The following is an 11,370-nucleotide window of genomic DNA, read 5'->3' as shown; positions in this document are numbered from 1 at the left end:
CAAAGGCAAACTACAACAAACTCTTAGGAGGGTTTGGTTTTACTGCACACCCATCCTACAAAGACCAATTTCAACTTTTTGAAAATATGCTGCTATTTTGTCTAATTAGATAGTTTGACCAATCAAATACATTGCGGAGTGATTCAGAATTCATGTGCTGTGATAAAGAATAAACCCCAGCAACATGCTTGAGTGCCTCAAACCTTCACAGCAACATAATTGCTGCCAATTAGCCTTTGCCACTTGGACTCATTAGACAGTTGCCCTTTCTGCCTCCTGAGTCACATATTCATCTTAGGGCTGCAACAACCAATTATTTTCATTAGTGATTAAACTGTCGATTATATTCTTGATTAATCAAGTTGTTGTTTGGCTCAGAAAATGTGATAAGATGGTTAATAATGTCAGTAGCTGTTTCCAAAAGGTCAAGTGTCTTGTTTTTAACTAACAGTTCACAACCAAGCCCAAAAACCCAAAAAGGTATTTAGTTTATTATCATAGCGGATTAAAGAAAACTGAAAATATTCACATTTAAGATGCTGGAATCAGAAATGTTCCTCTTAAAAAATGACTCGAAATGATAAATTAAGTATCAAAAAAGCTGCTGATTAATTTAGTAGTTGGCAACTAATTGATTAATCGTTGCAGCTCTACTTCATCTACTGTAGCAGTATGACGTCTCTCCTTAGTTGAACTGCACTGTGGAAACAAAACCATGTAAAACTTCAAGGTTCAATCAAGGTTCAATTAAAGCCTTTATTTATTTACAGGAGATTATGGACACACACACGCACGCACACGCGCACACACACACACACACACACACACACACACACACACACACACAATTCTCAGGCAGAGGATTGTCGTGACTCAGGAATAAATTAACATCATAAACACATTTTGACAACAACATGGATTACATTCAACATAGCACCCGTCACACAAACACATTATATCACAGCAGTCGTTGAATAAATTAAATTATGTTTCTTAAAATGTCCCCATGCTGTCTGATTCTCTGACAACAGGCCTTTAATATTTCCACATTATAATAATGTCTAGTAATACTATTATTTCCTGGCTCTCTTTTTATCTGAATATGTTGTAGTGTCTCTCCTGATGAACATAACCAGGGTTTCTGCAGGCTTCACTGGCATTTAAAACTTTAAATACAACATAGAATTCAATGTAATACTTGTTTCACAGTCAAAGTATGAAAGATATTAATAAAAATGTTGGCGATGATAAAGACTAGAATTATCTATCAAGTGCAATGTGAAATAAAAGCCAATTTATTTAAATGTATTTCAGATTTTTGACATTACTTCCTGGCAGTATACCAATTCTGAAAGACCAATTATATAACTACTTACTCATTAATCTTGACCTGGATGTGGAGAAGCAGCATAAAAAATGATAAATTGATGGATATATTAACCAATTTAAAAAATAACTAATTCATGTAAGGTCAGGGGTCGAGAACAACAAAATTGAGTATTTTCCTGCCAGGTTTTGCAAAAGTGAAAAAATATACAAATAAATAACATTACTGCCTATAGCAGGCTAGAAACATGAAATTCAAGAGTTTTAAATACCTCCTAAGGCCTTTAAAGCTTTTTCTTTTTCTTTTTTAGGAAATCAAAATAAGACTTTTTAAAAACCTGCAGATACCTTGATGATGAAGCCAGACCGGTTAGAAATATGGGTGTGAGATTTCGGTCATTGCAGTGCTCGGATGGAGTTGACGTGGAGATGGTAGAGGAAGTCTGCGTAGGATGCTCCTCCATTAGGACTCTTGTCTTCCACCAGGTGGCGCTGAAGAGTCTCCTCGCAGGCGTCGCCTTGCTTCACCACCCACAACTACGACAGAAAGATGAGATGACAGTATTTACATGTACACCACATTATGGTGACTCAAACCAGCTGAGAAGAAGTTAAATAAAATGTGAATGACCGCTAGGGCTGGGCGATTATGGCAAAAATGTAAATCACGATTAATTGAACTTTTAACCTCGATTACGATTAATGAACGATTATCTCCACCCTTGATGATCAATTATGTATTTTCACAGTTTCTTTAGTTTAGTATTTTCCACTGCTGCCCTCACACATGAGTATCTTTAGGGAGTGAAAATAAAGATGTTTTAAGGTGTGACGCTGTGGTTAATGTCTAGTTTACTTGATTAGAACTATGTAAAGATCATGGTTTGGGTTAAAATGAAGGAAGGAAAGACGGACGAAGGAAGGGAGGAAGAAGGAAGGTAGGAGGGAGGGAGAAAGGAAAAGAGGAAGGGAGGAAGGAAGGAAAGAAAGAGGGAGGGAGGAAGGGAGGAAAGAAGGAGGGAGGGAGGAAGGGAGGACAGAAAGAAGGGAGTAAAGAGAGAGGAAGGAACAAAAGAGAGAAGGAGGGAGGAAGGAAGAAAGGAGAAGTGGAAGGAAGCTGTGGTTAATGTCTAGTAGACTTGATTAGAACTATGTAAAGATCATGGTTTGGGTTAAAGTGATCACTGGAGACAAGTTTTCAAATTCCTTAAACATATACAACCTTTACTGTCATGGCAACAGTGAACACCACCATTAATTGACATGAGCAAGATTAAGTCGATTAGAGTTTCTAAATATCGGTTTCGATCATTTTTCGATAAATTGCCCAGCCCTAATGACCACATTGCAGTCAAATTCAATTCCTCAGCTTCTCCCTGTAATTTCATTTTAACACATTTTTAAAAATTAATTAGGATTTAATATAATATAATCGATCTCTGTAACCTTAAAAACATTTTAGTGTGAGGAAGAGTATTGAGCACGAAACATCACTGGTGGTATCCTCGACCTGTATTGGGAGCTGCAGTGTGCGGACTTTCTTCTTGCTTTTGTCACTCTCTGTTGAAATGTATGTACAGTGTATAAATTCACAGAGTGGGCTTGTGAAGCTGCCACAGTGCTGACTTGTTGAAATGGGAAAAATGTGTCCTCGGCTCACCTTGCGGGCGCAGTGCACCTGGGAGTTCAGTGTGTTGATGAGTGATCGAATACTGATGGACAGAGGGTTTTCCAGAGCAGGCAGTTTGGTCTGGAGGAACAGACAAGCACAAATAAACACACACAGATTTACACAAAAAATATTTAAAACTGACCCTTAAACCCTTTTTCTCACCTCATTAAGGGTGTTTAAGTATGCTGCTCCCTCGGTTTGGAATCAAAATGACATCAATCTAATTTAACCGAAAGGCATGGCAGCATGTTTTAAATGTTGATTTTTTTTGTTTTCATCTTAATTTGTTATATGTTTGTATTATATGTCCACAACTGTGACATTTGTGCCGCTGTCTGTCTTGGTCAGGACACTCTGGAAGAAGAGAGTTTTAATCTCAATGTGTCTGCTTCTATTGGTTAAATAAGTTAAAATAAGTTAAAATAAAATAAAATAAATGAATAGTAAACAAAGCACTAACCCACATGTTACAGAGCTTTTTATGGCCGGTCAGAAATATTTCCAACTGTGTCCTCGGAGCTCTTTGGGTAAATTTAGTGTGACTATAAAAACATCTGAGCTCATTGGTGAGATACATCATGTGTCTCCTAAATATTAAACTAGCTCTTATAATTCATCACCTGCAGACCTATTTCCATTTTCTTAGCCCTCACTCATTGCTTTCCTCTTTCCTGTAACTTAACCATACCTGATGCCTCATAAAATACTATTAATAGCTGACTTTTAACAATTTGTATCCTTGTCATTAGGGATTGTAAATTAAAATGCTGTAACTTGGCTAAATCTTTGGCCATAGATGCAGCATTGTCCACTTGTCCTTTGTGTTTATACCCTCATCCTGCTAATCTCTCACCTCTCCAGAGGGCAGCGAGGAGAAGCAGCTGGTATTGAAGAGCTCCACCAGGGTGCATGTCGGAACTTGGCTGCCCACCCAGAGCAGCAGGGTGAGGGGTGCGTGGACCAAATACAGACCTCTGGGCTCCAGGCTGGCGGCACAGCAGCGCAGCACCTCCTCTGGGTTTAAAGGGCTTGAGCCATCAGCTGACAGTGGCTGCAGATGACAAATGAGGGAAAATTTCACTCAAGCATCTGATGCATTTATGGACCGTAAAAAGGTCTGGTCACAAAGGCAGAAATCTAAATATTACAGCACGAAATGATGGAGTCATCTTCAGCTGATAGTATCACGATCTAAAGATATTAACATTTAATCTGTACATGTATTTATCTGGATTAGGAAAAACACATTAATGCAGTCAGTCAATGCACAGGTTACTTTCTCAACAAACACATTGCATTTAACAAGTTGAGAGTAGAGCTGAGTGATTACTTAGTTGACAGAAAATTAATCAGCAACTACTTTAATAATTAAATAATCATTTCAGTCATATTTTAAGCTAAAAAAATCCAAATCAGCAGGTTTCCGCTTTTAAATTGTGACGATTTAACAACTTCCTTTGTCATATTTGATAATAAACTCTGTATCTTTGCATTTTGGACTGTTGTTTGGACAAATCAATACATTGGAAGACACTGTGGTGCTAATAATGGGATATCTTATCTTATCACCTTTGACTGGAAAATTATAAAAAGGTGTTTTCACTGTTTTTTGAAATGCTTGATTCAAAAAACATAATCAATAATAAAAGATAATCATTAAAACAAAAATGTAAAAATTAATCTTACCTGGCAGTAGCTGATAGTTAACTTAAGATAGTTTGATTTACTGATGTTAGAGTACCTAAAAATACAGTAAAACACACTGAATCTTCTAATTCAATTTCCACTTTTTACATCTAGAGAGTCAATATCTGTGCCATAATTCTGTTTTGTAATCAGTGCTGTGTGCTGACTGTACTGACCAGAGGCAACAGCAGAGGGTAGAAGTGTGTGGCGTTGGTGAAGGTGTCCATGCCGAGCACCTGGCAACGCTGCTGCAGCCGCTGGTGGACGGAGCTCCGCAGGCCTGGCAGCAGCACCTCGCTCTTCCTCAAACTGTTGATGTAAACGGGGAGAGCTCGCAGGTACTGAGGAAGGACGAGCTACAGGGCACACAAACAAAATAAGCTGTTAGTTGAGTGTAGTAAAGATACTGAAGGAGGTGCTAAGGTGCCCTCTTGGGAGCCAAAACGCGTGCTAAGGTGCCCTCCTGGTTGGCAAAAACACACTAAACTGCCCTCTTCAGTGGCGAGAACGTGCTGTTCGCCCCCGCCCTTCAAAAAGTCTGTGCACGCCACTGGAGGTAATTACTAAAACTGAATCAGATTCAATCAAATCTGAAGCCTTTTTTCATCCAAATGAAAGAAAACTACACACATGAAAGTATTTGAAACCATACAGTAAATATTCTCATGTGCACGTGTAGATAATCTTACCTGTCCACTAGACACTGAAGCAGAGCAGCAGTGTTTTCGGTAAGATGCCAATGCTTCTGTTACCTCCGTCTGCAGTTCCTCCCTCAGCTCTTGTAGAGGGCGCTCCAACGCGGCACAATACACTAGACACATCACATCACATCAGAACACTAATTAGTAAACCCTAATATTGTTGAGTTAATTTCAAACTCAATAAATTACTTCTACTTTAAGTAAATACAGCCATTAGAAAGGAAACAGGATCAACTCCGTATTTTTCACTACATTTACAGATTTAAGCAGAAATATGCTGGATTTTAGCCCAAAACAATTATTTTCCAGAGAAATTAAAGTTTCAGGAAGTGAAAAATCCTCTTAGTGACAGAAAGCAACAACACTCCTGATCTGGTCCTAATTTAGAGAAACAATTGCAATATCAATATTTCACTTATGAGAGTGTTTATAAGTTATTTTGATCCTGATGTCAGTCATTCACTGATATCATACTATATTAACATTTATATGAAACTAATAAATGTTCAGTACTAGTGCTTTATATAGCACCTAAATCATTATCCTGATAGTAAACTTGTATGTTATAACTCATACTAACATGAATAATCTGCATGTTTAAGCTTCATATTAAACATGTATGAGCTTCATATTAAGTCTTTTTCAACCAATATATTTTATGGACCTGGATAAAAATGTAAATTGCTCATAGTATTTTGGAACAGAAATGATGTTGATGATGCTGATGCTCTTTTATTAGAGTATAAATTATAAATAAATCACAGTAAGTAGTTCTAGTGGCAGTATAGTACGAGTTTCTTACTCTTCTTGCAATAGAAGGCGAGTAGTGTTTGGGCCTGGCAGTGTCGGAAAGCTTCCTGTAGGTGGGGTGAGCATCTCAGAGTCACAGTGTGAACCCTGGTCCTCCTGTCTCCTGACTGACTGCTGTACGACAACACAACCTGACAACCAGCAGGGGGCAGAGGAGGATTATACAGTGGTAAACATTAAGAGCAAAGTAAACTAAATGGATTCTCTGCAGGACAAACTACAAATTAAATATATCTTTAATCAACAGAGTGTATTCTGCACCGAGTTACTGTATTGTCATGGTCTTAAGAAGAAACATTATTTAATTCTGTGACACTGTAGTCGGCTCATTTACGCCTCAAAACAGGTTAATGATTGATATATTTAACAGGAAGCTCTGGATGAAATAAAAATGACTTGTAGAGTAAAGTACAATTCTACACATTTCTGATGCAAGGTGATGATCATCAGCATAAACACACCTGTATGGCTACACCTCTCGTCGGATCCAGAGCTCTGGAGTGTGCGAGCTCCACAGCCAGTGTTGTCTGCCAATCGAGCGTCGCCATGGTGACCTGGCTTGGACTAGGACCAGGGACAAACAGTCCATAACAGCCGGACACACGCAAATCTGGTGAGACAGGTACAAACAAAGTGGCATTTGTAGGTGGTTTTGAAGGATTTAAAATCACTCAAAGAAAATCTCTCACCTTTACTGACAAAAATCCTGAGTTCAGCCTTGTAGCCTGTGTCCGTCTCTACGATCCTTTTTAGACTGGTGCTAAAACGCTCCTTGTCCAATTCTCCCTGTGGTAGACATGAAAAACATAGCAATCTACAATGAGACATATAACTCATCTGAATACATAGATTATCCCAGAGAGTCATCTTTTTACCTAAATATATTCAAATACAGTACTTCTGTTGGAAGTGAATGACTCAATCTTTATTTATATATTGCCAAACACAAGTTATCTTAAGGCATGTTTCACATAGAGTAGGTCTAAACTGTACTCTCTATTTTAAATTAAAGACGCATAACATTCCCTCATAAGCAAGCACTTCATTTTCAGCCATTTCTAACACTGCAGTAAGAAGAGCTGTTGATATACCTGCAGGTGGCTGTAAGTGTACAGAGCTCCACCTGTTAGATATGGAATATGGCCCGGCCACGCACCGCCCACGTCTTGCTGGGAGAGGACGAACAGGTGAACGCCGCAGCCCTGACGGACGCACTCCTTGGCCAATGAGACGGCTGGTTCCGACGGCTGAAAGATGGACTTGGACAAACAAAAATGGAGGGAATTTATGCAACCGTACAACAGTGAAACTTTATTTTTCATACATGTATGCAGTGGTGTTGTTGCTGGCTTTCTCTCCCCTACGGAGCAGCGCCTACTAGAGTCTTGTCACTACACAATCTGTTTTGTATCGAAGGCCAGGCCCTATTTTCAATCATATTAAAGTTGCTCAGTGGTGCATAGGAGCCAAAAAAGCGTGAAATGATTCCAATGAAAACATACTGCACAAATTCTGATAGTGAAACTAGTCATTTTGCAGAGGTTGTGATGCTCAAAAAATGTATCTGCTGTTTTAAAGATGTGTCTTTTACAATGTAAGTACATGGGAAAAAGTGTTTTTAGACCATCATGTGATGTAATTACATGGTTTGGCCAGTATGTCAAATTTGCTACAAAGCCCTGCACTGTTCCTTTAACCGCAGTTTTCTTTTTACATCCATGTTGCATATGCACGAGCGAGTTGGACAAACCACACCCAGAAACGCTGTTAAAGCGGCTAATTTGATACGTTGAGTTATGATTATGATTACAGTAGCTAATGATTAGTGAGTACAGCAATGCATGGTTCCCTGTATTGAATTTAAAGAGGCTTTACTGGCAAGAAAGTTTCAAGAACAATATTGCCAAAGCATCAAACTACAATTTGTCTGAATATTTGGACAGTACACAGTAACAGTAATATGAACATTACCACAATTATAGTATATGTGTATTTGTGTGTGTGTGTGTGTGTGTGTGTGTGTGTGTGTGTGTGTGTGTGTGTGTTACCTTTGGTTTATTGGAGCCAAAGAACCCTGAGGAGGAGTGTGTGTGTCCCATCTCTATCAGAGGGGCAGTATGGAAGATGAGCAACTTTCCAGGAGAACTCAAGGCCTTAAAAAAAAGCAAAGTCTTCATCAAATGTTTTAACTATGACTACAACTATCACTAAAATTACATCTCAACCACAAATCATTGACAGTTACATAAAATAAAGACGATAATTAGGGTTATTTTCATATCCCTAGTTGTGCAGCTCCAAAACAAACAAGTTAAACTTCCATTAAACACATTAACATCTGTGTTGTGATTACTGACCTGCAGTACAGCCAGTCCTGCTTTGATAGGCAGATCCATGGGAACTCCACTGGAGTGATCACACTCAGGACTAAACTGAGGAATGAGCTGCAGCACACTACACACACACACACACACACACACACACACACACACACACACACACACACACACACACACACACACACACACACACACACACACACACACACACACACACACACACACACACACACACACACACACACACAAACACACACACAGACAGGCAGACACACACACACACACACACACACACACACATATACACATTGGTTGTCCAGATGAGTGCAGTCCTAGGAACAGCTAAGATACTGCACAGAACCCTCTGGGGTGAGAAGGGGATTTTTATATAAATATGATAACACTACATAGTATTTATATGTTCACATTTGACTGCATGGGCATCGTTAAAAATGGGTGTGCAAGAAATGGATAATGATAATAATAATAATAATGATGATAATTAGTGCTTGGGCCCTAATAATAATGAAAATAATTATAAACGATTTAAGGTGTGCCCCTAAATGTTCTGGTTATGTTAGTCTGGAGCTCTGTAAATTATAATCTAAAAGCAAAAACTGAGCTCACTAGAACATAACATAAAAGTACACTACTATTATATGAATGTGGTATATAACATGTTACATGAGCAATGTGAACAAAATTCAGGTTTACATACAGAGTCATGTCTGTTACCTGTCAACGCTCTCTATACAGTCTTTCACGGACACCAGAAGCCCCTCCCTCACAGGAAGTTGCAGGTCTTCCTTCTCTGTGATGACCAACATGTGCGGGCGTGAAAGGACAGGGCTGAGGTCAAACAGGTGGATCCTGCTGTCATACGTCATCAAACCAATCCGGACGTCACCATCCTCCCTACATAAATCAGATTAAACTTGAATTTCCAATCCTGTAGAGTGATACTGTGAAGCAAGCTGTGAAAGAATGTGTGTGTATGCATAACTAGAGGGAGTTTGCTTTACCTGCTCAGAGAGGTGAGCAGAGTGTGTATTTGTTGTGTTACAAACTCCAAATGTCCTCCTCTCAGTGCTGAAGCAGACACATCTATAGCTAGAATCAGCGCAGCAGGTTCACCCTAAGATAAGACACAATGATTAACACACAAGGCTCATCTTTCCTCAGTAGATGACTCAGAGACTATTAAAGGTCTTTGAAGAGCACTAACAAGGTAAACTGTGTTTTTAAGTAAGACAATGAGGTTTCGTTATTGAAGGGATTCCTTTTGGAGCTGAGATTTTACTCTTTTCTCTTTATTATTCCCCAATTACTGTATAAACACTCCTCCTGCTCTATAGCAAATTAGGGTGAAAACTTCACCTTAGTCTTTTAAACTATTTTCTAAATCCTTATTTTGTCTGACCATCAGCCCCAAACAATCAAACATTTAATTTACAATCATATAAAACACAGAAAGGCAACATATCGTCACATTTGAGAAGCTCACGTCATCTTTGACATTACTTCTTTTTAAATATCTGGTAATTAATAAATGAATCAACTTATATCAAGTTACCGAAATCCTCACAAATGGCACCTGTCTTTATTTATTTATTTAATTAACCATACTGAAGAGAGTGTAACAAACCTTCTGAGAGCTGAGGATCTCATACGACCCCATATGAAGTTCAGGCCTCTGGTCGTTATCAACCCGAACCCCGACCGCTCCTTTGGTCGGCTGATAGTGTTGCCACGACACTGAGATGCAAGAGAAAAGAAAAAAACTGCTGCTTAGTGACAAGGATGCTGCAAACTTGATAAACTACCAAACAATCCAATTACATACAGTTATTTCTATTAGACCATTATTTCTGTTTCCTCCATTCGTCCATGTTGACATGGCGACTGACTTATGATTATTTTAAGTACTGATTCATTTGCTATTAATTTTCTTGATTGATGTATAAAATATCAGAAAATTGTGAAAAATGTTTACTATAATTTCTTAGAGCCTACAGTAACATCTTCTTAATGGTCTCATCTCATTAACAGTCACCAAAATCCAAACATATTCAGTTTATTATCATATATGACACAGAAAAACTTATTTCTGAAAAAATGATCACATTTGAGAAGCTGCAGCCACTAAATATTTTGCATTGTTGCTTTAAAAGTGATCATTATTATCATTCAATTAACAAGATAATGATAACTTTCTACTGATTGATTAATTGTTTTAATATTGCAGCTCTAATTGGGACATTTATTATACAACCTCAACCACACTGTGGCTATGATATGAGAAAAAAACACTTTTATTTTGAAAACTGAAACTGAATTACAGTTTAAATATGAACATTACCTTGGAGGTGCAGTGTTTAATCTTACCTTCGTTGAGTTTCCCACAGAAAGGGCAGTAAAACCTCTGACCACAGTCCTGCCAGCCCATAGCAGGGCACATAGAGGCCCCACACAAGCAACAACCCACAATGCACTCTGGCTCTTTGCACAGTGGCAAGGGCTTCTGGAGACACAACATACACAAGAGACACACAAACATTAATACACATGTTTATATAGACACAGAAATCTAATAGTTCCACTTCTATGCAAACATCAGCCTAGGAATGACAAGTTTCTATATATGTAGTTACTTGTTTCATTAATAAGCCGGGTATTTGTTTTTATTTTTAATATACACTACCGTTCAAAAGTTTGGGGTCACATTGAAATGTCCTTATTTTTGAAGGAAAGGCACTGTACTTTTCAATGAAGATAACTTTAAACTAGTCTTAACTTTAAAGAAATACACTCTATACATTGCTAATGTGGTAAATGA

At 38.3% G+C, this 11,370-nt stretch overlaps 1 protein-coding gene across 1 annotated transcript in view; it reads right to left on the bottom strand.

Moving 5' to 3' along the window:
* Positions 1–1,711: 1,711 nt before the first annotated feature.
* The window catches only part of si:dkey-13n15.2 (protein transport protein Sec24C), a 54,810-nt gene continuing 45,151 nt past the window's right edge, over positions 1,712–11,370 (bottom strand). The window contains exons 4-18 of the mRNA XM_053324613.1: positions 10,920–11,055; positions 10,180–10,289; positions 9,557–9,669; positions 9,270–9,449; positions 8,553–8,649; positions 8,244–8,348; positions 7,287–7,454; positions 6,885–6,981; positions 6,657–6,805; positions 6,188–6,326; positions 5,374–5,495; positions 4,861–5,040; positions 3,852–4,049; positions 2,987–3,076; positions 1,712–1,863 (exon numbers count right to left, since the gene is read on the bottom strand). Coding sequence (XP_053180588.1) covers positions 1,723–1,863; positions 2,987–3,076; positions 3,852–4,049; positions 4,861–5,040; positions 5,374–5,495; positions 6,188–6,326; positions 6,657–6,805; positions 6,885–6,981; positions 7,287–7,454; positions 8,244–8,348; positions 8,553–8,649; positions 9,270–9,449; positions 9,557–9,669; positions 10,180–10,289; positions 10,920–11,055 — 2,025 coding nt within the window. The 3' untranslated portion in view covers positions 1,712–1,722. The remainder of the gene's footprint in view (positions 1,864–2,986; positions 3,077–3,851; positions 4,050–4,860; positions 5,041–5,373; positions 5,496–6,187; positions 6,327–6,656; positions 6,806–6,884; positions 6,982–7,286; positions 7,455–8,243; positions 8,349–8,552; positions 8,650–9,269; positions 9,450–9,556; positions 9,670–10,179; positions 10,290–10,919; positions 11,056–11,370) is intronic.

Source organism: Scomber japonicus, chromosome 9 (assembly GCF_027409825.1).
Source record: "Scomber japonicus isolate fScoJap1 chromosome 9, fScoJap1.pri, whole genome shotgun sequence".
Classification (NCBI taxonomy): Eukaryota; Metazoa; Chordata; class Actinopteri; order Scombriformes; family Scombridae; genus Scomber; species Scomber japonicus.
The sequence above is the reverse complement of the archived record's forward strand: the minus strand, read 5'-3'. Positions and strand labels throughout refer to the sequence as shown.